This window comes from Ranitomeya variabilis, chromosome 3, assembly GCF_051348905.1.
Source record: "Ranitomeya variabilis isolate aRanVar5 chromosome 3, aRanVar5.hap1, whole genome shotgun sequence".
Classification (NCBI taxonomy): Eukaryota; Metazoa; Chordata; class Amphibia; order Anura; family Dendrobatidae; genus Ranitomeya; species Ranitomeya variabilis.
In genome coordinates, this window is record NC_135234.1 from 479630873 (window position 1) to 479658857 (window position 27985).

At 40.7% G+C, this 27985-nt stretch overlaps 1 protein-coding gene across 2 annotated transcripts in view; it reads right to left on the reverse strand.

Moving 5' to 3' along the window:
- CFAP47 (cilia and flagella associated protein 47) overlaps positions 1–27985 on the reverse strand; it is an 816247-nt gene that overhangs the window by 517888 nt on the left and 270374 nt on the right. For both annotated transcript variants that reach the window (XM_077296700.1, XM_077296701.1), the window contains exons 35-38: positions 22523–22620; positions 22319–22435; positions 16079–16213; positions 11805–11917 (exon numbers count right to left, since the gene is read on the reverse strand). In XM_077296700.1, the coding sequence (XP_077152815.1) occupies positions 11805–11917; positions 16079–16213; positions 22319–22435; positions 22523–22620 (463 nt within the window). The remainder of the gene's footprint in view (positions 1–11804; positions 11918–16078; positions 16214–22318; positions 22436–22522; positions 22621–27985) is intronic.

Here is a 27985-nt window from a genome sequence, read left to right on the forward strand (position 1 = left end):
GTTGCTATCATGTGATGACATCCTGCTGAGTCTCCAGACAAGCCCAGCTTTGCAACTGTTAGGTTCTATTACACTCTCTGCTAAAGTTGACATCAAAGTCAGTCAATCCGGCTCCATCATTCCAAAGTTCTGTCTGCACGCTCAGCTCGTAAATATGAAGGAGCCTGTATCCAAATCCAGCTGTTTTTGAAGATGCTTTCCACACACTCAGCTCTGCTACATCAAGGAGCCTGTCTACCATTTCAGCCTGCTATTCCAAAGTGATGTCTGCATATTTGGCTATACTACATTAAAATGCCCCTCAACCAATCCAGCTCCCTGGTGCTGTCCAGAAACTCAGCTATAATACTATGTCAAGGTGCCTGTCTGCTAATCCAGGTCTGTTCTACTGTGCTGCTGAAAAAAATGCTTTGAAGGTTCAAATTTGCAATGAACAAGATTAGCAGAATGTGCGTGACATTTCAATAATCCCATTCACTTTGCTGGTACTGTAAATTTCTGCAAAAACACGGGGGGGGGGGGGGGGGGGGACATAAAAACCACAATTTGTGAACAAGCCCTAAATCAGTTCATTTAAAAACATGGCCAAACGAATCATTGTAAAAACCACAAACACAAATGTGGCTTTGCTGCCATTTTTACTGTGTGGTGCTGTGTTAACGCAACCTTAGTCATTAAATTATGTAAAACAAAATTAATTATATACTCTAATTATTTGAGTGGTTCATAACTTGACATTAACCCCTGAAGATGCCTTTAGCAATTTACAGAGATATTTTCTATAGGTTTCCTGCCGGCTACGTGATTGGCCTTTATACAGTGCTTATAAGCATTTGAGGACAAGCTCATGAAATATGTTGATAGAGATAATGGCAGGAGCGGCATCCTACCATCAATCATCATGCTGAGTGGAAGGATTGAGATAACATAGAATGAAATGGTCAGATCAGCCTTGGTGTTCCTGTAATACAGAGTCTAATGCCAGGCTGTAACCAATATGAAATGTTTTGTTACTCTCCCGCTGGAAACAAACCAAATGGAAATACTGTACATCAAAAAGCATTTAGCTGTAATAAAAGGCTGTGCAGTGCAGCAATTCTACATGCATCACCAACAGTTCACATCATTTTCCCTCGATTTCTTCTGCCAAATTAGCGCTGACATTCAGTAATGACAGTTAAATGCGAAAAGAGTTTTCTTCCAAAACTAGAAGGTGCTGATAAGGCACCGAAAAGGAAAGAAAGGAAGAAACAAGCAAGGTATTAACTTGTCAAAAATGCAAGCTGTTATTTTAAATTATATTACGCTTTGATCCGAAATTCATTACAGACAACTAAGTAAGAGTAAATTTATAGTCTGCTGATGTAAGACTAAAAATATACAGCATTAAGGAGAAGGCGTAGGTCACAATCAATAATGGACTCATTATACTTCTTGAAAAAGTTTGTCATATTCCAATATGGCTGTGAGTGTAAAGGCTGTCTATCCCAGCCTACCTGCCGTGTAATGTCATTATTCCCAAGGTCAAAGAGTTAATCGCTCGCTTACTGCTGACAATGACAACTTACACAGAATAAGAAATCTCTACTTTGGATGCATTCACTTATAAATAGGGTTTAGTAATATTAAATGATTTCATGCATCGCAGCTAAATGATATGATCGCTCAAAAATGTGACTATACTGCCTTCAGCCTCATGAACTATACCTACCAATTACATTTTGCTAACCATAAATCCCAACAAGCTCGACTAAGAGTCATAGAGCAGTATATGATTGCAGTAACTCACGTTTACTGCTCACGCAAACTACCGCATTACAGTTGCACAGTACAATAATGTGGCCCCTATTGAAGTCTAGGGCACCTTTATGTACCTAATCCTTCAAAATAGATATTCCCAGAGAAAAAAACTGTCAGGTTTAATCAATGGGGTCTGCTGTGCTGTATCTATTTTTTCTAAGTGAATTTATCTAAGTATGGACACTCTTGATTATGGGACACAGAATGTCTAAGGCTTCGAAGCTCAGAGCCCCATGGATTCCATGGGTCCCATATAAAAGTAAAATGCAGATGCCCCTTCGACCTTGAAAGAAAAATTATGACTAGAGTTGAGCTAATTTTTCAATATTACTTTCGCCGGCGAGTATGGTTTTTACAATATTCACCTAACATAGCCGAATGTTATTGGAGTCAATGGGGGTAGAAATGAGCAAATATGTTAAGAAATGAAACATAAATTTGGCACGAATAGGGTACCAATATGGCACTAATATGGCAAATTCAGATTCGGCGATCGTTTCCGAACATATTCGCTCAACTCTAATTATGACCTTCATAAACAGCATATTAGTGTTGTTATCAGGATTGCCCACTCTACCTTGAATTCCTTGCCGATGATCACTCAATACACTTTCATAGGTTTACCAAAAGAACCTTGACACAATAGTTTACACAGGCATAGCAGCAATCTGTAAATGAATGGACGTTGATGCACAATTTTTATAGTTGAAGGGGTAGTCTGGTCTAAGGCCGGGTCACATTACCGTAGAATACGCTTAGCACTCGGACCAGTGTTAATCTATGGGGCAGCTCACATCACTGTTTATTTTCTTGGGTGCATTCAGCGTGCATGTAAAATCGCAGCATGCTGCGACTGTCACCAAGACTCATCAGAGACTCGCCAATGCAAGCCTATGGGTGTGGGAAAAAAATGCACAGCACTCAGAACACGCAAGTGCTGTCTGATTTTTATGCACCGGTGTCCTTTGAAAATCAAGCAATTCATGTGCTGCATACTGTAAAATCACACTGACAGGTTAGAATAGAATAGACAGAATAGATATATACACATAGAATACATAGATATATAGATGTCAGTGACACACACGTGCTGTATATGTATTTATATAGCATAGATAGATAGAAGAAAAACCAGCAATTTATCTGCCATGTACTGTAAAATCACTTCAGGAGCCGACAGGATAGAAGAGATTGATTATATACAGTAAATACAAATAGAATAGATAGATATATAGATGTCTGTGACAAATACAATTAGTACAGTGTGTGTGCAAATTACTGTACATGTATTTAATTAATAAAAGATTAATTTTCGGAAACAAAATGGAGTGGGCTCCAGCGCAATTTTCCTAACCAGCAGAGGGAAAGTCGGTGGCTGGGGGCAGATATTTATAGGCTGAGAAGGGGGTAATACCCATGGAGATTCCAGGCTATGAATATCAGCTCACATCTGTAAACTTAGCCTTTGCTGGCTATTAAAATTGGGGACCCTAAAAAATGACTTAGGGTCTCCCCATAATTAATAACAAGCAATAGCTATGCAGAGAGCTGCAGCCTGATGTTAATAAATAAGGAAGGGGCCATGGATACTGGCCCCCCAGGCTAAAAAAAACAGCTCTCAGCCACCCCAGAAAAGGCGCATCTCTAAGATGCGCCAATTCTAGCACTTAGCCTCGCTCTTCCCACTTGCCCTGTAGCGGTAGCAAGTGGGGTTATAGTTGGGGGGGTTGATGTCACCTTTGAATTGTCTGGTAACATCAAGCCCTGAGGTTAGTAATGGAGAGGCGTCAAAAGATGCCCCCATTACTAACCCCATAGTCACATAGTAAGAAAACACAGACACCCAGAAAAAAGTCCTTTAATTGAAAGAATGACACAGACTACTTTAATAATCTTAATTAAACCACACTTATGACCTCGCCCATTCCCTCGATGCCCTCGTCATCTGCGAAAGAGTTAAAAAAAACAAACAGCAAAATTCCTCACCTTTCCACTGATATGCTGCTAATCCATTTGTCCCACGACAGGTCCAGCTCTGCTACATCTAGAGGGTAGGCTGCATAGATGCATGATGCGACCATGCAGCCTGTCGTCCAGCAGACACATTGTGTGCTCAGTGTCTCTCTGTGAACTCCTATTCCCCATCTGACAGTACCGTGAGAGTGAGAAAGTTCTTCTGCTCGTGGTGCCGTCTGACAGGTCCTGCGATTTCACAGCCAAAGAACTCACTTTACCTATGAAATAAGCTTTCATGTGGCAGAAAACATGCGGTCTCAGTGCCGGAGCCCACATGGAATGCAAGGACACAGCCTATGATGTATATATATATATATATATATATATATATATATATATATATATATATATATATATATATATATATATATATATATATATATATATATACAGCTCTGGCAAAAATTAAGAGACCACTGCCAAATGTTCAGCTTGTCTGATTTTTCTCTTTATAGGTATATTTTTGAGTAAAATGTAAATTGTTCTTTTAGTCTATAAACTTCTGACAACATGTCTCCGAATTTCCAAGCAATAACTTTTGTATTTTTTTTCTGACAAAGAAAAATGGTCAAAATAATAAAAAAAACAGTGCTTACAGACCTCAAATAATGCAAAGAAAACAAGTTCATAATTAGGGTTGAGTGAAACGGGTCGGCCACTTTCAGAAGTCGCCGACTTTTGGAAAAGTCGGGTTTCATGAAACCCGACCCGACCCCTGTGTGGGGTCGGCCATGAGGTCGGCGATCTTCTGAATCTGGTATCGGAATTCCGATACCGAGTTCCGATATGTTTGCGATATCGGAAATCGGTATCGGAATCCACATTCAAGTGTAAAATAAAGAATTAAAATAAAAAATATTGATATACTCACCTCTCCGGAGGACCCTGGACATCGCCGCTGGTAACCGGCAGCCTTCTTTGCTTAAAATGAGCGCGTTTAGGGCCTTCCATGACGTCACGGCTTCTGATTGGTCGTGTGCCGCTCATGTGACCGCCACGCGACCAATCACAAGCCGTGACGTAATTCTCAGGTCCTAAATTCCTCATTCTAGGAATTTAGGACCTGAGAATTACGTCACGGCTTGTGATTGGTCGCGTCAGCGGTCACATGGGCGGCCGCGACCAATCACAAGCCGTGACATCATCTAAGGCCCTTCACGCGCTCATTCTTAAGAAGGAAGGCTGCCGGAAAGAAGCAGGGCGCGTCCGAGGGTTAGTATATACCTAATAGGAATATACTCACCCTCGGCTTCTTTCCGGCAGCCTTCCTTCCTAAGAATGAGCGCGTGAAGGGCCTTAGATGACGTCACGGCTTGTGATTGGTCGCGGCCGCCCATGTGACCGCTCACGCGACCAATCACAAGCCGTGACGTCACCGCAGGTCATTCACGCGCTCATTCTTAGGAAGGAAGGCTGCCGGTTAGTACCAGGGCTCGTCCAAGGGTGAGTATATCAATATTTTTTATTTTGATTCTTTATTTTACACTTAAATATGGATTCCAGGGCCTGAAGGAGAGTTTCCTCTCCTTCAGACCCTGGAAACCATAGTATCCCATTGCACTGCATTGGATTTCGTGTTTCGGCCGACCCCGACCCCGACTTTTTTATAGGATCGGCCGATTTCACTCGACCCGACTTTTGAGAATAAAAGTCGCTCAACCCTATTCATAATCATTTAGAAACAACAATACTAATGTTTTAACTTAGGAAGAGTTCAGAAATCAATATGTTGGGGAATAACCATGATTTTTAATCACAGCTATCATGCGTCTTGGCATGCTTTCCACCAGTCTTTCACACTGCTCCTGGCACAAAAATGTAAGCAGTTCTTCTTTGTCTGATGGCTTGTGACTATCCATCATCCTCTTGATTACATTCCAGAGGTTTTCAATGGGGTTCAGGTCTGGAGATTGGGCTGCCCATGACAGGGATTTGATGTGGTGGTCTCTTAATTTTTGCAAGAGCTGCATATGTCATAGGTCATGAAGGGGTTAAACCAACCAGACAACCCTTTAACCCCTTTCTGACCTCGGACGGGACAGTACGTCCGAGGTCAGATCCCCCTCTTTGATGCAGGGCTCCGGCGGTGAGCCCGCATCAAAGCCGGGACATGTCAGCTGTTTTGAACAGCTGACATGTGCCCGCAATAGCGGCGGGTGAAATCGCAATTCACCCACCGCTATTAACTAGTTAAATGCCGCTGTCAAACGCAGTCAGCGGCATTTAACCGGCGCTTCCGGCTGGGCGGCCGGAAATGAGCGCATCGCCGACCCCCGTCACATGATCGGGGGTCAGCGATGCTTCTGCAGAGTAACCATAGAGGTCCTTGAGACCTCTATGGTTACTGATCGCCGGTAGCTGTGAGCGCCACCCTGTGGTCGGCGCTCACAGCACACCGGCATTTCTGCTGCATAGCAGCAATCTGATGATCGCTGCTATGTAGCAGAGCCGATCGCGTTGTGCCAGCTTCTAGCCTCCCATGGAGGCTACTGAAGCATGGCAAAAGTTAAAAAAAAAGTAAAAAAGAAATTCAAAAAATATAAAAGTTTAAATCACTCCCCTTTCGCCCCATTCAAAATAAATCAATAAAAAAAAAATCAAACCTACACATATTTGGTATCGCCGCGTTCAGAATCGCCCGATCTATCAATAAAAAAAAGGATTAACCTGATCGCTAAATGGCATAGCGAGAAAAAAAATTGAAACGCCAGAATTACGTTTTTTTGGTCACTGCGACATTGCATTAAAATGCAATAACGGGCGACCAAAAGAACGTATCTGCACCGAAATGGTATCATTAAAAATGCCAGCTCGGCATGCAAAAAATAAGCCCTCACCTGACCCCAGATCATGAAAAATAGAGACGCTACGTGTATCGGAAAATGGCGCAATTTTTTTTTTTTTTAGCAAAGTTTGGAATTTTTTTTCACCACTTAGATAAAAATAACCTAGACATGTTAGGTGTCTATGAACTCGTACTGACCTGGAGAATCATAATGGCAGGTTAGTTTTAGCATTTAGTGAACCTAGCAAAAAATCCAGGCAAAAAAAAAGTGTGGAATTGCACTTTTTTGGAATTTCACCGCACTTGGAATTTTTTTCCTGATTTCTAGTACACGACATTATTAAAACCAATGAACTCGTTCAAAAGTACAACTCGTCCCACAAAAAATAAGCCCTCACATGGCCAAATTGACAGAAAAATAAAAAAGTTATGGCTCTGGGAACGAGGGGAGCGAAAAACGAACATGGAAAAATTGAAAATCCCAAGGTCATGAAGGGGTTAAATATGGTTCACATATCTAAAGTTTAACTTTTCAACCTGACTCTTGTGCATATCATGTGTTTCAGCAGGTACAAATAGCAGGTCAGTTACATGAACCTTCATGTTTCACATCTTTAACCCCTTCATGACGGATGTATTTTTGTTTTTGCTTTTTCGTTTTTTGCTCCCCTTCTTCCCAGAGCCATAACTTTTCAATTTTTCTGTCAATGTGGCCATGTAAGGGCTTGTTTTTTGTGGGATGAGATGTACTTTTGAATGACACCATTGGTTTTAACATATCTTGCACTGGAAAAAGGAAAAAAAAATTCCAAGTGCAGTGAAACTGCAAAAAAAGTGCAATCCCACAGATGTTTTTTGTTTTGCTTTTTTACTAGGTTCACTAACTGCTAAAACTGACCTGCCATTATCATTCTGCAGGTTATTACGAGTTCATAGACACCAAACATGTTTAGGTTCTTTTTTTATCTAAGTGGTGAAAAAATTCCAAATTTTGTTACAAAAAATAAATAAAAAATTGCGCCTTTTTCCGATACCGTAGCGTCTCCATTTTTCGTGATCTGGGGTTGGGTGAGGGCTTATTTTTTGTGTGCCGAGCTGTTGTTTTAAATGATGCCATGTTGGTGCAGGTACGATCTTTTGATTAAAAAAAAACCCTAATTCTGGCATTTTGACTTTTTTCTCACAACACCGTTTAGCGATCAGGTTAATCCTTTTTTTTATTAATAGATCGGGCGATTCTGAATGCAGCGATACCAAATATGTGTATGTTTAATTTTTTTATAGTTTTATTATGACTGGGGGAAAAAGGGGGTGATTTGAACTTTTATATATTTTTTATTTTTTTATATTTTTAAAAACATTTATTTTTCACTTTTGGCATGCTTCAATAGTCTCCTTGGAAGACTAGAAGCTGCCATAACCCGATAGGCTCTGCTACATACAGGCGATGATCAGATCGCCTGTATGTAGAATACCTCACTTGCTATGAGCGCCGACCACTGGGTGGAACTCACAGCAATCTGGCAGTGACAACCATAGAGGTCTCCAGGAGACCTATGGTTGTCATGCCAACCCATCGGTAACCCGCGATCATGTGAAAAGGGTCACCGATGGACGGATTTCTGGCAAGATTGCCGGAAGTGCATGTTAAATGCTTCTGTCAGCACTTGACAGCTGCATTTAATGGATTAATAGCTGCGGGTGGATAGCGATTCCACCCGCAGATGTTCCGGGCATGTCAGCTGGTCAAAACAACTGTTCACCGCCGGAGCCCACATCAAAGGGAGGGTGTCCTACATCGGCATACTATTATGCCCGATGTGGGAAAGGGGTTAAGGGAATCGGTCACCACCTCTTTGCTAGGTAATTTGAGAGCAGAATGATGTAGGGACAAAGACCTTGATTCCAGCAATGTGTAACTAAATATGTAGCAATTTTGATAAAATTTGCATTTTCTCTGCTGCATATCTACCAGTTCTCTGAATGCTGAGTTCGGTATACTGTAACTCAACCCACACCAATCATTTATCAATTAATTGCATAGCAGAAAATCAGTGGTGGGGGTTACACAAAGCAGGAGAACTACATGGTGTAATACAACTAGTCCCATTGTGGTAATACTGATAAAACACTGATTTTATCGAAACTGCAACAAGTAGACCAGAAAATTATACATCACTAGAATCAGAGTTTCTGTTCCTACATCATACTGCACTCAGATTACATATAGTAGCAAACACCTGATGACAGATTCTTTTTAAAACACTCATCGCAACGTGCACCACATGTCACATAAAATTGATTATTACCTTCACTAACTTTTATTCGGGTGGAATTAAAGTACCATTGCCTTTTGCACCTGATAACAAATCATACACTTACAGTATCTCTGGGGATAGACAATGAAATATTAGCAGTTATTTAAGAGAATGAACCTCATCACGACAAATGATGTACATTTACATCATATGTTGTGTGACTTCCTTCGATGCAAGCTTGCACGCCGATCCCACATCTTTACCAACACATGACAGCTGATTTAATGAGCCATTACGTGCCTTTAACAGCCTCTGACAGCGGCATTTAACATGTGTCAGCAGGGAACGTGTCATTCCACACTCCCATCAGTGCACCGTCACATGATCACAAGGAGCCGATTGGCTGTTATGACAGCTGGGGTTCTGCTGATGACCTTTGTGCCTATCAATATGATCTTGTGAACACCAGCCCATGGTGGGCATTCATAAGGGATGATGATTTCTGCTGTAAGTAGTAGTGCTGAAGCATCGCTAAAGGCCTGAGCTGGATCCGGGGGCCGCCGGAGGGTGAGTATATAACTATTTTTTATTTAAATTCTTTTTTTAACAGGGATATGGTGCCCATATTGCTATATACTATGTGGACTGTGTTATATACTATGTGGGCTGTGCTATATACTATGTGGGCTGTGCTATATACTACGTGGGCTGTGTTATATACTGCGTGGGCTGTGCTATATACTACATGGCTTTGTTATATACTACGTGGCCTGTTATATACTGCGTGGGCTGTGCTATATACTAAGTGGGCTGTGCTATATACTACGTGGGCTGTGTTATATACTGCATGGGCTCTGCTATATACTACGTGGTTGTGCTATATACTACGTGGCTGTGCTATATACTATGTGGCTGTGAAATATACTACGTGGCTGTGCTATATACTATGTCGCTGTGCTATATACTACGTGGGCTGTGCTATATACTACATGGCTTTGTTATATACTACGTGGCCTGTTATATACTGCATGGGTTGTGCTATATACTATGTGATCTGTGCTATATACTAAGTGGGCTGTGCTATATACTACGTGGTTGTGCTATATACTACATGGCTGTGCTATATACTACGTGGCTGTGAAATATACTACGTGGCTGTGCTATATACTACGTGGCTGTGCTATATACTATATGGGCTATGTTATATGCTACATCGGCTGTGAGAATCTTTCACCAGGGGCCCTCAAAAACCTAAAGCTCGCCCTGGCTTCACTGATTGGTTGCGCCCGGCTGGCCGCGAACAATCAGCAACAGAGGCAGCCTGGCTGCGAATTGGCGCGGGATTTGAACCACGCTTCGCTAATTGGTCACGCCTAGCCGGCCGAATCCTGTGTATTCATTGCATTATTCTGAAATCTTCATAAATAAACTACATACATATTCTAGAATACCCGATGCGTTAGAATCGTGACACCATCTAGTAGACATATATTTGGTATTGCTGCATTCATAAAAGTCTGATCTATCGAAACATAAAATAAATTAATCCGATCAGTAACCAATTTAATGAAAAGAAAATTCAAAGAGCCAGAATTACTTTTTTTGGCTGCCGCAACATTGCTGTAATATGCAATAAAAATTGATCAAAACATCGTATCTACCCCATAATGATATCATTACAAATGTCAGCTCAGGGCGCAAAAAACAAGCCCTCACACAGCCCCATGTATGAAGAATTAAAGCATTACATGTCTCGGAAAGCTGAGACAAAATTTTCACCATTTAAATAAAAAAAAAAAACTATTCGGTTGGTATCTGCGAATTACTATTGACCTGGAGTACCATACTGCCACATCAAAATCAATTGTGGAATTGCACTTTTTTTGGGCAATTTCACCACACTTGGAATTTTTTTCTTGTTTTCCAGTTCACTAGGTGGTAAAATGAATTCATTGAATGAATGGTCATTGAAAAGTACAACTTGCCCTGCAAAAAACAAGCCCTCATATGGCTAAATTAACTGAAAAATAAAAAAGTTCTGCCTGCTGTTAGATGCACTGATATCTGAATGTATTCATGTGGAGTATAGATGATGGCAGTGAATCCCCTGCACCAGCTTTTCCCCAGTTAGTAAGGTGCTGATCCTTTCACTGCCATCATCTGTACTCCTAATGAGAACATTCTGATTTCAATGCAGCAGAAGGCAGGCAAACAAACTGGGTAAAAGCAGGAGCTTGATAGCCACTTAAATATATGTTTTTACAGGAATCAAGTATCATAACATTCCATAATGGACAAAATTATAAAACATTATTAAAAATAATATAAAATGTATTTACACTTTAAGTAGTTTTTAGCTACTTCCTCCAGTGAGACAACAGAGGAACAATGTAGAAGATGAAGGAAAGAATGGAGGTTGTCACTGATTTTCTTGTCTTGTAAAAAGAAAACTGGAACAAGGTCAACAAGATGATTGTTGCATTGACAGAGATGTCAGCTCTGACCCAGCTTTTACTCCCTGTCAACTTTAGTTTTAAGTATTCAGGATGATGTATTATGGGTCACACACAATAATGTATACTCTCTTGGAGAACACAGTAAATGTCATACATGTTTAACGTGTCAAAGCACATTGACCCAGTTGACGATGACTCAAAATAATGCAAGTAAAGCGATGCTAATGGTCTTCAAAGTGGAAAAAACCTCAGCATATATATAATAAATGCAACTGATTAATCTTAATATAAAATAAAACAGATGTAAAAGGCTAACAGCAATAATGGTATTCACAGTATTTACCATATATGAATTATGTACACATCTGGATCTCCCCTGGTAGAAAGGAAATCCTTTTTATTCATAATTAACATGCTGTATTTGTGTATCCCATATTCGGGCTGTCTGAGCTGTCACTTTGAATGAAGACAATAAGAAAGGTTACTTACTTTGGGGCAATCGTTATCATGTTTCCTTTAGGCAATGAGAAATCCGCTAACTCCCGACCCACTACTGTTGCCTGGTACACCAGTGGCTTGATGCTTGGATTTTTCAGACGGACCTATTCAAGCAACATAAAATGACAAAGGTCAGACTATTGATCAGTGGCTGTGTATAGGTACTGTACTGACAGATTGTGATTGAACTACAGCAAAAAAAAAAGAACATTGCTCAGTCCTAGGAATGTCAGCTAGGTCAACCGAGAAAATATCAACTTGTTTAACCTTTATTACAGAATGTTCCTAACTCGGCTTCACACAAATAGCAATTGATATCATATGTATCACTAGGTTTATTTAAAGCCAATTAATATGTCTGAATCAATCAATATTAGGAACAGCAATGGATATGCTTAATATGTGTTCATTGGCATCATTTTCCCATGTTTTGCAAATGAGATTAAGTATGCATGCATCAAAATATAACTATACATCTCACAAAACTCTTCATATATACTTATGTGCAAAAGTTTTAATTTTTTAAGGCATTCTTACTTTGCATTATTTTTACCAAAACCTAAAACTTTTGCACTGTACTGTACATTACTCAACTATGAAAATGCAGCAGCAAAAACACAAAAATCATGGAATTATGGAAATCACAGAATTAATAGACATCTTAATGATATGCGGATTATGAAAATATGGTAATAATATTCTCAACACATCTTGATTGATTCAGTATCATATATGAGCCCCATGAACAGAAATGCGCACACTTTCATACCTTGACATGCTATGAATGAGATCATTAATGATTATGTGAGGACATTTCTGCCATGCTGAATGACTTTGGGAAGCAACCTATCAAGATCTGCTGCTGGCAGCTCCCTTTTGCAGTTGCCTACTAATGATGTTCCATATGTGCTCAATGGGAGACAAGTCCAGAGACACAATTGGCAATGTTAGCACAATTAGGCCACACAGGCTACTCACAGTACAGCAATATGTTGACTAGCATTGTCATTTTAAAAAAAATTTCCTCAAACACTTTGAAAAAATGTACTACTGGTTCCATAACTAAATCAATAAAACGTACCTGGAATGAAGAAACAAAGGGTCAGGCTACTGTACTTTTTGAAACAACATAACCATGACATGTGACTATTGCAGCCAGTGGCCGCAGCAAATGGTGGAGGATTTGGCCAGCATGGTGGTGGGGTAGCGGGAATACTGAATTTTATTACTGCTTCTTTTCTGGACAGCAATAGTGTGACAGAGTCACTGGTGAAGTGATGGAGGGGAGATACGTGTCACTGCGCATGATCGCGTCAGTGATGTAAAACCAGAATAGTTTCCCCCAGCACACGGCGTGTTGGGACGGTTTATATAAAATTATATAATGGGCTGGCTTTAGTGGATATTTATTTTAGATATTTAGGCTTTAGTAGATATAGGCTTTAGAATGTCCACATATCTCCACCTGCAGAGCTGCCAGGACTTTTGCGATGTCAGAATCATGTGATCAGTCACATGATGGAGGAGTCACAATATACTCGGATGCTGTTTGAACTACAAGGAGCCCCATCCATCTTCCAGAGGGCTATGGACCAGATTCTAGGCCCCCACAAGAATTACGCCGCCGCTTGATTGGATGACATTGTGATTTTCAGCCCGGATTGGGGAAGTCACCTGCTGAAGGTCCAGGCGGTACTCAATGCCCTAAGGAAAGCGGGGTTTACCATAAACCCGAAGAAGTGCGCCATCGGGAAGGAGGAGGCAAAATACTTGGGCTAAATCATTGGAAGAGGCGAGATAAAGCCACAAGTAGACAAAGTGGAGGCAATCCAGAAGTGGCCACAGCCGGTCTCCAAAAAGCAGGCCAGGGCGTTCCTCAGGATTGTGGGATACTATCGGCAATTTATCTTGAACTTCGCCATGATAGCTGCCCCCCTGACTGATCTTCTCAAGGGCACATAGTCGACGATGGTCAAATGGTCCTCTGAAGCAGAGGTGGCATTCCAAGAGTTGAAGCTCGTCCTGTGTCAACAGCCAGTCTTGGTCGCACCAGACTTCACAAAGGAGTTTGTGCTCCAGACGGACGCCTCCGAAGTCGATTTAGGAGCTGTGCTGTTGCAGGTAATAGATGGCAACGAACACCCAGTCCTATACCTGAGTAGGAAACTCTCCTCCTGTGAGAAGAACTATGCCATCGTGGAGAAGGAGTGCTTGGCCATCAAGTGGGCAATCGACACCCTGAGATACAACCTGTTAGGCAGAAAGTTCAGACTAATATCTGATCATGCACCCCTGAGATGGATGAGGGAAAAGAAAAGGAAGAATGCCCGTGTAACTAGGTGGTTTCTGGCGCTCCAGGATTTGACTTTCCATGTGGCGCACAGGTCAGGGAGGTTGCATGGGAATGCAGATGCCCTGTCCAGAGTCCCCTGTTTAGTGAGTGAAGGTGCCAAAACCCCCGGCTTTGGGCAGAGGGCGGGAATATGTGACAGAGTCACTGGTGAAGTGATGGAGGGGAGATACGTTTCACTGCGCATGATCGCATCAGTGATGTAAAACCAGAATAGTTTCCTCCAGCACGCGGTATGTTGGAATGGCTTATATAAAATTTTATATTGGGCTGGTATAAGTGGACATTCATAGAGTGGGAGGGAGAATGTCCACGTATCGCCACCTGCAAAGCTGCCAGGACCTGTGTAATGTCAGAATCATGATATCAGTCACATGATGGAGGAGTCACAAGGTCAGGGCTTAAATGGCTGACTGGCAGAGCTTCCCGTGTTCAGTGGTTCCTGGAGAGAGAGTACTCCAGGAAGTTGTGTGCTCTACCTGAACCGTGTACATTGATGTCTGTTATTGGGATGATCCCACTAGGAAAAGGACTGTGATTCTATTTTTGTGTCTTTGTTCTAGCTGTTTTGCCCAAAGGGAAATGTATACTTTTCAGCTTGGTTTATGCTGCTACAATAAACCAAACATTTCTTAAAGAGACATCGCTCCAGATATACCTCTGTGTCCAGCCGAGTGAGGCGCTCTACCAGAGTAGGAATTAACTTTATCGATCGGATATAGACTATCCAAAATTGTAATTCCAGTAAACGTTTCTATATTAATTGTGTGGGCTATAATAATTAATTTGTGTTTTTTCTAGTCTATTTGTTTTTACTTATGAAGGTAAATGCTTGAGCTAAATGGCTAAATATCAATGGGGGTTTACCAGTGCTTTATTTTTTAACATCTACTGTAACAGGAGTGAGTCCTGACTGAAAGAAATGAGGCTTCAAACAAAATGAATGTGTCATGTCTGGAAATTGGAAATCTTGACCCCTTGAAAGACTTTGTATCTCTTTTTCCAGGTCAGCCAGGTTCCAATTCAACAGTCTAAATCAAAATAGTGATAAAAATTTGTATCGTCTGTGGTCAAAAGTCAAATTACAGGATTTGATCCCAGATGACATGTTCAATGGCTGTTACTGTATGAGATCTGCACAGATCTTTTTGTTGTTTTTCTTATTTTTTTATATTATTTGCTTTGCTTATAGTGCATGATGCCAAATAACAAAACAGATCTAACAGGGCAGGAGTATTCTAACAAGAAACCTTTAAATGTAGCTGCAAGGAACCTCATTTACAGTACTGGGAAAGCACCTTAATGCAAAACCTGTGAGAGGGCATTAGACAAGTGCCGCTGAAAATATTGGCTTCAACCACGTCAATGCTAGGACTACAAAATGAAAAGAATGGTGTACTTTTAATATTTTATGCTGCGTAAAATCACTGGTAGTACTGCTCTCCGTTAGGTGATCATATTGTCACAACACTATATTAGAGTACATACATATGGCTGTACCAATACCCTTGCATGCAGTGCACTGCTTACTGGAGGTCTTGAGAATCAGCAGAAAAATGGCCAGAAATCCACATCTAAGAGAAAACAGTCACCTTTCTGGAGCAATCCTTATCTGGAACAAGAGAATTACATGGGACGAGTGCTTCTTTTCTTTTGCACACGGTATCATAAGCGGCAGAGGGGCCTGTAAACCCCAGCAACTAGCAGGCTCCATACGCATTTTAATCCAGATTCCTCTGTAATTCTTATAGCGTCTTCCCTTACCACCATAATTGTCCATTTTCATTACTGGCCATTACTCTGAAAATTGATTTGAAACTAAAAGATTTTGTCTGCGAGCAGTCAAATAATGGTGCAGTTAGGAAATGGTTATGTAGACACACAGAAAATGCCTTAACAATAGACACTTAGCTACCTGGCGTGAAATCGTTTGGTGAAGAGCTCCATCAAATGTAATTGTTTTCTTAGGCACATAGAAAGGAAGTTTTTCATGCAGGTATACACACAGCATTAGCATCGTCACTGGATTGGGATCACATATGTCTGTGGCCTACAAGATAAAATGTATGTGGACTATTAGTAACACCTCAATTATATCTATAAACAGGTATATATATAAAAATAATCCGCGCTGGGTTCTCCAGTTTTGTGACCACTAAATACCTCCAAAAAACAATAAATATTTGCACCTTTTATATGACTTTAAAAAACTATTAAAAAATAAGTTTGTGCTGTGTTTTAAAATAGCTCCACCGTGGAGCACGACATTACCATAAGGAAATTCTGAGCGAGATAATAAATTGATTTTTTACCTGGTGCGGTATAGTCGATAATGTCCACAGTTCCCTTTAGTCGGTCTTTGTAAAAGTCCAAATGTGGAAAAATGCGGCTTCGGTGGAGTTTTTTTTCCTCTTTTGCTTTCACGTGAGCGGGCTCCAGGCAGTGCCCCGGCCGGCGGCAAACAGCCCTATGCTCGCTCACTGCTAGTAGCGACTATCATCCCTGATGAAGGAATACGTCCTATTCCGAAACTAGTAGGAAATTGGTCCACATTGGTCTGTAGCAAGTCACGTGAGCAATCACATGACCGTGACGTCACGCAAGGTCCTGCAGAGGCAGAGAACCGAGAGCTGCACAACAGCGCATTTTTCCACATTTGGACTTTTACAAAGACCGACTAAAGGGAACTGTGGACATTATCGACTATACCGCACCAGGTAAAAAATCAATTTATTATCTCGCTCAGAATTTCCTTATGGTAATGTCGTGCTCCACGGTGGAGCTATTTTAAAACACAGCACAAACTTATTTTTTAATAGTTTTTTAAAGTCATATAAAAGGTGCAAATATTTATTGTTTTTTGGAGGTATTTAGTGGTCACAAAACTGGAGAACCCAGCGCGGATTATTTTTATATATATACCTGTTTATAGCCACTAATACAGAAGGGTGGCACTGTATTTGTATCCGCTGCAGGATTCACAGTATCTGAAGCGTTACTGGTGTGCTTAATTTGATCCCCTCAATTATATCTACCCTACTTGAAATGTCTATTGCATTTATAACAATAAGATGATGATTGTTAGGGTTGGCGGAGCGCACCTTATATATATATATATATATATATATATATATATATATATATATATATATATATATATATATATATATATATATACAGTCATATGAAAAAGTTTGGGCACCCCTATTAATCTTAAGCTTAATGTTTTATAAAAATTGTTTTTTTTGCAACAGCTATTTCAGTTTCATATATCTAATAACTGTTGGACACAGTAATGTTTCTGCCTTGAAATGATGTTTATTGTACTAACAGAAAATGTGCAATCTGCATTAAAACAAAATTTGACAGGTGCATAAGTATGGGCACCCTTATCATTTTCTTGTTTTAAATACTCCTACCTACTTTTTACTGACTTACTAAAGCACTTTTTTTTGGTTTTATGACCCCATTGAGCTTTGAACCTCATAGCCAGGTGTATGCAATCATAAGAAAAGCTACTTAAAGTGGCCACTTGCAAGTTGTTCTCCTGTTTGAATCTCCTCTGAAGAGTGGCATCATGGGCTCCTCAAAACTACTGTTAAATGATCTGAAAACAAAGATTATTCAACATAGTTGTTCAGGGGAAGGATACAAAAAGCTGTCTCAGAGATTTAACCTGTCAATTTCCACTGTGAGGAACATAGTAAGGAAATGGAAGAACACAGGTACAGTTCTTGTTAAGCCAGAAGTGGCAGGCCAAGAAAAACATCAGAAAGGCAGAGAAGAAGAATGGTGAGATCAGTCAAGGACAATCCTCAGACCACCTCCAGAGAGCTGCAGCATCAACTTGCTGCAGATGGTGTCCCTGTGCATCGGTCAACTATACAACGTACTTTGCACAAGGAGAAGCTGTATGGGAGAGTGATGCGAAAGAAGCCGTTTCTGCAAGCACACCACAAACAGAGTCGGCTGAGGTATGCAAAAGCACATTTGGAGAAGCCAATTTCTTTTTGGAAGAAGATCCTGTGGACTCGTGAAACCAAGATTGAGTTGCTTGGTAATACAAAAAGGCGTTATGCATGGCGGCCAAAAAACACAGTGTGTTGTATAGTTGACCGATGCACAGTGACACCATCTGCAGCAAATTGATGCTGCAGCTCTCTGGAGATGGTCTGAGGATTGTCCTTGACTGATCTCACCATTCTTCTTCTCTGCCTTTCTGATGTTTTTCTTGGCCTGCCACTTCTGGCCTTAACAAGAATTGTACCTGTGTTCTTCCATTTCCATACTATGTTCCTCACAGTGGAAATTGACAGGTTAAATCTCTGAGACAGCTTTTTGTATCCTTCCCCTGAACAACTATGTTGAATAATCTTTGTTTTCAGATCATTTGACAGTTGTTTTGAGGAGCCCATGATGCCACTCTTTAGAGGAGATTCAAACAGGAGAACAACTTGCAAGTGGCCACTTTAAGTAGCTTTTCTCATGATTGCATACACCTAGCTATGAAGTTCAAAGCTCAATGAGGTTACAAAACCAAAAAAAGTGCTTTAGTAAGTCAGTAAAAAGTAGGTAGAAGTATTTAAAACAAGAAAATGACAAGGGTGCCCATACTTATGCACCTGTCAAATTTTGTTTGAATGCAGATTGCACATTTTCTGTTAGTACAATAAACCTCATTTCAAGGCAGAAACATTACTGTGTCCAACATATATTAGATATATGAAACTGAAATAGCTGTTGCAAAAAAACAATTTTTATAAAACATTAAGCTTAAGATTAGTAGGGGTGCCCAAACTTTTTCATATGACTGTATATATATATATATATATATATATATATATATATATATATATATATATATATATATATATATATATATATATATATATATATATATATATATGAGACAATAGGTGTGTTTGCAACCCGGGGTCCACCGTGCGGGAGAGAAACCTGCTGCTAGTAACAGGCGGTACTATGTGGCGGTATAAGCGAACTCTGTTACTTCACAAATTCACTACGAAAAGAGAACGCTGTGCCCTGTTAACCTCGCAGGAGATCACAGCTACCTTATAGAGCCAACAGTGGTCATGCAGTCAGAATAGCACACAAGCAACTCCTCTCCAGAATTCTAATGGCCATACGCCAGCCCTGAATCCACATACACAAAACTCCTCACCGGAGGTGCCTGTATTCTAGGGGCTTATTTCAGCCAAACCCTGACCACATACAACCATGACCACCATGCTCATGACTGAGCTCATAACATAGGTTTGATACTAGCGCATGGCCGTGCGGCCATGCGAACCTTTTATAGTTTTAGCACTCAAGGACCTTCCTAGTGGTCCAACAGGAACCGCTTCAGGACCTGCGCATGTGACCCCTGACCTCCAATGGGAGGTCATCCCGTGGGCATGCCCAGTATGGGAAAAGCAGGACTCAGTCCCAAAAAGATCTGTTCGCTGCTGATCAGTGCTGGCTACAAAGGCAGAGCCTGGAAGAACAGTAGTAACCAGTCGCCCAGCATCAGCCTGAGTCAGACGCTGGGACCGACGTCTCTGCTGAGCAGACTCCACTGCAGCTGGAGAAGAATGGGAGACTGCAGCGGAGATGGTTCGAGATTCCCCCTGTGCAGAGGCGGGAACTCGACACCTAACAATGATATTCTGGATAAATATCAATGTATCAAATTTACAGATATTAGTGTAAAAATCATTGTATATCCAAACAAAATGACAGTGGTTTAAAAATTAGGGTTTTTTTAACTGATAACTCGAAGTACATTAAAAAAATAGAAGAAATACTCAAATTCAACAATCCCTGCCTCTCCGATTCCAATGCTGGACGGACCCCCCGATGGCTCTACTTCCTAATCTGGTCTCATCACAGGAAATGCTGGGAAACAACACTTAGAAAGTCGTTTGCTGGAACGAGTCTCCAGTTAGGCCACTGATAGGCCTATGTGGGCATTTCCTAGCATTTGTAGTGTGTCAAGATGGGAGTGGTAGGCTGAGAACAATGGAGAACCTGGTCATTGTTAAAATGGGGCTTGTGGGGATTTGTGAGATGAGTATTGTAAGTTTTCTTTTACGGACTGTGAGCTATTTGTGATTTACCTTTGACCTAAGTATCATTGGATCAGTGGACATCTTATATATGGGTGGCTTTCTCCAACCTACAAAAGCTGGTTAGTTAGATGGGTAAACAAATGTTGACCATTCTTGACCACAAAAGTGAGGTGAAGTTTTGAGGCAACACATTGAACAAAAATGTTGTACTGTGAGGCCCATTTCACACGTATGGCATTAATTAAGGAGGTAATAAAAATTATTTAATTTATACACGGTCAACATTCTGAACCACTTTACATTTCAGAAGGGACATATGCAAACAATAAAGACATTATAGAGTAGCATAACGCATAACTACCTGCTGGTCCAGGCTCAGAAACCGACAAATTCCCAGAGTGCACAGTGCGTGCGCTGGGGGATTCATAAGTCTGCAGTCATACAGAGTGACTGCACACTTACCAATTTAAAGGACAACCCCTTTAATAAAATGGCGGATTCTGGAGATGTTTTTGAGATGAAGGTAGCATGTGTGAGCCAGAGATTGGATACATGGAGTAAAGGAAAGATCTAAAGGTACCGTCACATTAAGCGACGCTGCAGCGATAGCGACAGCGATGCCGATCGCTGCAGCGTCGCTGTTTGGTCGCTGGAGAGCTGTCACACAGACCGCTCTCCAGCGACCAACGATGCCGAGGTCCCCGGGTAACCAGGGTAAGCATCGGGTTGCTAAGCGCAGGGCCGCGCTTAGTAACCCGATGTTTACCCTGGTTACCAGCGTAAAAGTTAAAAAAACAAACAGCACATACTCACCAGCGCGTCCCCCAGCGTCTGCTTCCTAACACTGACTGAGCTCCGGCCCTAACAGCACAGCGGTGACGTCACCGCTGTGCTTTCACTTTCAGTTTAGGGCCGGCGCTCAGTCAGTGTCAGGAAGCAGAGGCTGGGGGACGCGCTGGTGAGTATGTGCTGTTTGTTTTTTTAACTTTTACGCTGGTAACCAGGGTAAACATCGGGTTACTAAGCGCGGCCCTGCGCTTAGTAACCCGATGTTTACCCTGGTTACCAGTGTAAAATATCGCTGGTATCCTTGCTTTTGCTGTCAAACACGGCGATACACGGCGACCTAGCGACCAAATAAAGTGCAGACCTTCTAGCAGCGACCAGCAATTTCACAGCGGGATCCAGATCGCTGCTGCGTGTCAAATACAGCGATATCGCTATCCAGGTCGCTGCAACGTCACGGATCGCTGGCGATATCGCCTAGTGTGACGGTACCTTAAGTCAAATATATTCCCAAGACAGTGGACATTGAAAGTACGCTGCAGTCACATAAATGTAAGTAATTATTTTTGCTGTTATAATATTTATTGTTATTAATCTTTAATGTCAATAAATGAGGTATAAGAAACAGGACGCCTATCTGACCTCATTTGTTAGCTGCAATCATTATTATTAATGCAGGCCTGATATTAAAACAAGATGTCTTGGTGCAGTGTAGAGTTGCACAAAAAGATTCACTGGACTCTGGTCCAATGTCCTCTGAATTTCCTTGGCTGGTACTCCAATGCTAGCCCCCAAGATGTGACGATTAGGCCTTTACATCTGTTATTTATACAGATAAACAATGGCAGATAGTCAATGGTCAGACGAGGCGGGTAGCAGGCAGGCAGGGCGGGTATGCTTCCCCTAAGAAATGCAGCATAATACAGTCATAGATTTACTTTAATATTTGCCATGGGACTAGAGTATAAAGCAGAAAATATACGAGTCAATGTAAGGAAAGGAAGACATATGTTTGTGAAGCGCGACTCATGTAACACTAATTCTTTCAGTCCAGTGTTTTTCCAGCATCTGGAGAAATTAGCATTGCTGGAACGTTCAGTGTTCTCATTTTAATAATATGGGCAAGGGGGTCAAATGGTTTCCTTGAGCTCGGTAAAATACCTCTGTGCAGTCGTATTTCGATAGCAATCAGCGTATTCTTGTGAAGCAGAACAAAAAACAACCTTGGAATATAAATTACTGACAATCCCAACAACAAAGAGGATTAATATATTGTGGAAATGAATTAAGAAAATCACCTGTATATCGATGTTAAGACTTACAGCCCGGAATGCATTTACTAGAATCAGGCCATTGTGAAGGCACTGCTCCGGAGTCTCAGGGTTGGTATACATACCGATAAAGTGTGTGGAAATCTGAAAAAAAATATATATATATTAGTATTACAATGTCCTATAAAGGACAGGACGAACTGTGCTGGCTATATGTAATCCGGTACTCACAAGATATGGACAATATGCTGCCACCTGAGCAGCGAGAACAAGCCCATCTAAAAGGTCTTTATCGAAGTTCATAATCCATCTTGTGGGTGGTATGTCACCTAGATAAATAAGATGTGCATGTCAGTACCCATGCATTAACTAGTTATACTAAATTGACTAAATTGTTGGCAGCACAGTTATTACTTTGGTATTACAACTGCATAATGTTGCAGCACAGTGCAGATTCCCATTTTCACCAGTAGACGACCCCTTAATTTTATCCCTTTTGCTAATTGGGCATAAGGAAAAGGAGATTTCCTGATGAGGCAATATGCTTAACGCAAAGTGCACTTATTTCCTAGAAGTATTCACTCTCCTAATTATCTGAATACGTAAATTTCATACATTAGGAGATAACTGCGATATTTATGAGTGAAAGCCATGCAGCTTATGCATTCTCTAACTTGGACATCTATACAAAAACTCTGCTGTTTTTATGGAAATAAAAAAGACCCCTCCAGCATAGATGAGATAAGTAAGTATACAGGTGAAACCGCACAGGCTCACAGCTGCTACTGTCTGACATAACACATTTCCCGCCTACGGTAACACACTAGTGAGTGCTTCCGTCGCATCACCAGTCCTGTGAGCTCATCATAATTCCAGTCAGTGACATATAAGCTCAGCTCTTACATCATTCACTTGAATTATGATGAGCTCAAAGGGTTTGATAAAGCTTAAACACTCATTCCTGTGCTACCCCAGGCAGGGAAATATTTTACCTCATGTAGGGAAATGTTTTACCTCAGAGCAGCAGCTGTGAGCCCCTGTTCCATTTGTATATTGACTTTCATAAGTGGCTTATACTTCCCCCCTGGCCTGGAGCAACTTTGCATGGTCAGACACAGCCATTACACAGTACACAGCAGGGGCTCATTTATAAGATTATCTCAGCACAGGAACATTGTTTTAATACATTCAATTGTGGAACTTTTTGATATTCCCAGACCTATTGATTAAAATGTACTTTGCTGGAAAATCCCTTTCATATGGTTGTTCACACACTGGACAATCCCTTTTTAAATTAATTATATGAATGCTGAGCTCTGCATAACGCCATCCACACCACTGTTTAACAGCTTTCTGTGTACACTGTGCATAGGAAGAAAGCTGCCAATCAGTGGTGATTGGATTACCTGGCGGCAGGTCAAGTAGTTCTATAGTGATGACCTCCTGCTTATAAAACTGTGATTTCATAAAAACTACAGCAAGCAGCCTAGTAATTCAGACATCCCTGGAATAAGGGTCTCTGCCCCTATATTATGGTACTCTCAGATTAGGTGGCAAAAATCTGGCAGGAGACTCCTCTTAAAGATAGTTTTTCCATTTCTCATTGCAGTAGGAATATTGCAATAAAGTCTCATACACATGGTTATATTACAGATGACACTGTACAGTTATGTAATATGACACAACAAAACCAGAATGCACTAGCCATACTGTACCTCTATAAAACTTGATTTTAAAAGGTCTTTTTAAGTGGATTATGTGTAAATTTTCCCCAGAAAAGCATTGCCTACATCCAGGAATATATTTGCTACCATCTAGAATCCATGCTCTCACCTACATTCTTAAAAAAAAGTAGACAATTCACATATTCAATGGTTGCCTTGCCTATCAACTTGGTAAGCATAGCATTTTAGTCTGATAACGGATTTACAGACATAGGGCCAAATTTCCCAAAGCTTTCAAGCCAAAATACTGGCATAAAAGCTGTCGCGCCTGAATTTTGAGACTTTCAGTTTCTCCCAATTCCGCCAAAATGGGCTGCGCAAGGGTGGGACAAGGTACGGCTGGGTCGGGACATCACAGCTTATGTAATTCATGATAAGCTATGGCACTACCCTAAGCCATAAATCCCACTCCAGTTACCTGACTGGAGTGAGATTTCTGGTGTGGTGTCCAGAGGTGCACCCTACTCATCAGACACTCCAGATTCATGAAGAGGACACTTGGGCAACAACAGTCTTGATGAACGCGTCAAAAGGTTGAAATTGGAGCATACAAGCAAATCCGATTTCTTGCAGAAATTTCTACAACTGTCCCATTCATCTGAATGCAGTTTGCAGAAATCCAACCCCATCCAAAACTGATTTATAGTCGTAATAATAAATGCAACAAATCTGTTACAATTTCCAGATACCTTTCTTGAAGTGTTCCCAAACATGAAGGTTCAGCACTAGGTACAAAGTGGCATCACATTCTACTAAAGGGTGAAAGTTGGACAATTTCTATAGATTAGGCAGGACCCTGGTATCAGATAATGAATGTGCCCAAGGCTGTGTGTGACATATCGCATTCTTTTCCAATAAATGGGCCACCAACAATGGCCTTTCACTTTCCAAAAACCATTGTTCCCTTAGATCACTGGATATAATGAAGCTCCAATAGTTGTGTGAATAAGCAGCACAACGACCTCAGAGAACCTTGTGCACGAATGGAAAACCAATATCTGGCATACAAAGAAAACTAATTACAGGTTTATGAGCAGAACTCTAAGCTATAGTATGGCCCAGAGCCACTGCCATTCTCATAACCTTGCAATGTAGACTTCATTTGCTTCTAGGTGATAACGCTGACAAGCAACAGGAAAAATAATAATAATACACAAATAAATATAATGCATCAAGTATAATATTTCTATTATCATTCTGGTACAACATAGAAAATCTTACGCACAGGATTCGACAGAGAACAGTATCTCTTAACCTCCAGATACAAAAGGTCAATCTACATAGAGGTTAATCTGTATAATATGGCAAGATGAAAAGCACTAATCACTGGATATAAACACATAATCCAATATTCGCACCAGAAAAATGATTATAAAGACATAAAATACAAGTAGAATGGGCAAAGAGCCTGAAGAAATAACGATTTAAATTTTTTTTTATAAATTCACTACAACCTTATTAGCAAATTGTTATGCGTGTTCTGTCCTTCCAAGGTAGCAGGATATTTTTATCCTACACAATGCTATATTTTTATTATTCTTTCCTCTATCCCAGAATATTATGAGAACATAAACATAGGCTGATTTTCGGGTTTTTTTTGTCCTGACAAATTAGTTCTTCTTCTTTAAAATGACACACGTAGATCACGAGTTTTGCACAAAATAATCAATGCTCATTATTTGTGGCAGAATTTTACAACAAAAAGTCACATGCTCAGCTAAAATGTTGCATAACTTGTGCAAACAAATCAGACAAACATAACATTGCTCCTGGAGGGCATTTAAAGGTAATCTGTCAGCAGGTTTTTGCTATGTAATCTGAAGACAGCAAGAGATAGAGGCTGAAACACATAATTCAGGGATGTGTCACTTGTCAAAATGTGAGCTGTTGTCCACACAAATTTTTAGTTAAAGACCCTAACATTAGGAGTTCATTGACAGAGCATATGAACCAATATTTTCAACTAAATTCTAGGTCTGCTTCCTCTCCAGCCAAGCTGTGGGAAGCCCTCAAGTCGGTGATGAGAGGATGTTGTATTGCAGAAGGGGCTACACTGAAGAGAAATTTGAGTCACTCTCGCTCTGTCCTCTCAACACAACTCTGACATTTGGAACGTAAATTTGCATCTTCCCCGTCTACTGGAAAGTTGAGGAAGATATTGGCCATCAGAGATAAATGAAAATATCTTGCCATTTGGAGAGTGGAGAAGTTGTTTCTCTTTTCAAAACAGAAATATTATGAGAGGGGGAACAAGGTGCATACACTGTTCACTCAGCAACTTCAGGAGCGTTCAGTTGCATTGGCTCCTCAGGCCCTAAGGAATGAAGGTGGAACAGTTATTTTGATCCAAGGGCAATGTCAAATATTTTCTTTAAATTCTATAAGAATTCACATAACTTGAAGGATCCCCTTGTGGGAGACCCAGAGAGTAGACAGTCTTTGATGGGTGCTTTTTTTTCTCCAATCTACCAGTCCTCCCTCCTAGAGCCATAGAAGCCCTCAATAGTCAGATATCTAATGAAGAGCTACTTGAGATTCTGAAAGACTTACCCTTAGGGAAGTCGCCAAGGCATGATGGCCCGACGCATAGATATTATAAAATATTTTATGATAGTTTGCTTCCTCACAGGACAACATTGTTTAATTCCTTCTTAGATTGCTCCCCCATATCGGACTCTCTGTCGTACTCGTATTTAATACTCATTCCTAAATCGGATAGGGACCCCCTTTACTCCACTAACTATAGACATATAGCCCCCCTAAATTCTGACTTGAAGATTTTTACATGCCTCCTTGCAAACAAGTTAAATCTTTGACTCAGGCACTTGATCCATATGGATCAGGTGGGTTTTGTTCCCTTCAGACAGGGAGGGGATGACACTAGGAGGGTGGTTGATCTGGATGATGCGGCCAATAGAAATAAGGTTTGGGCACTTCTTCTGAGTTTGGATGCGGAAAAAGCCCTTGACCGACCAAGATAGTCGTTTATCTTTGAGATTAAGACCTTTGGGGCTACAGGAACCTTTATGGCGACTTTGCAAGCTCTCTACTCATCTCCATCAGCCTACTTCAAACTCCCTCATCATGTTTCTACCAGGTTTAATATATCAAATAGGACTAGGCAGGGCTGCCCTCTGTCCCCGCTTCTGTTTGCGTTACATATGGAACCTTTTGCAGCAGCCGTTCGGAATTACTCAGACATATCAGGTATAAAGGTAAGAGATAAAGTTTTTTAAATATCCATATTTGCAAATGATGTACTCCTTACGCTCATTAATTTATATTACCCTTCCTAACCTCAAATTAGTCCAAAAACAGTTTGGTCTTATTTTGTTACAAGATTAACTCAATAAAAACTGAAATATTAATACTGAACAGATCACGTTTAATTAAACTATAAATTTTGATGGAAATTGGATTCTATAAAATACTTGGGGGTTAATTTATCCTCCTCTCATAAAACCCTTTATTCTTGTAACTTTCCAGCTCTATTTAAACAATTAAAAGGGGTACTGGTTAAGTGGTCCAATCTCTCAATATAATTTCTGTGATGTGTTTTGGCAGTTAAAATGGCCATTGTTCCTACGTTATTATACTATTTTGAGACCCTCCCTGTTGTGCTCACGCTCACGCCCTCCAGACTAGTATGATGAGATTTACATGAAACAATAAGTGGCATAGAATTTCTAAACAAATTCTTGTCTCTGATAGAATGCAGGGGGGATTTTCTGTACCGGATATCATAAAGTATCATTGGACTGCACATCTAATGAGGATCCCCTACAATAAATGGATCGAAATTGAAAAATTGTGGTTGGCCCTCCGAATTCCTTCCTGTGGTGGGAGTTCATACTTGGCTCTGTACAGTTCACCAGGGATATTTGGACCTCCTGTAACTGGAGATTTGCTCTCGCTTCTCAGCATTCTCCTATGATATCATTCGTATATCAACCTTTGCTTGCAAGAAGCC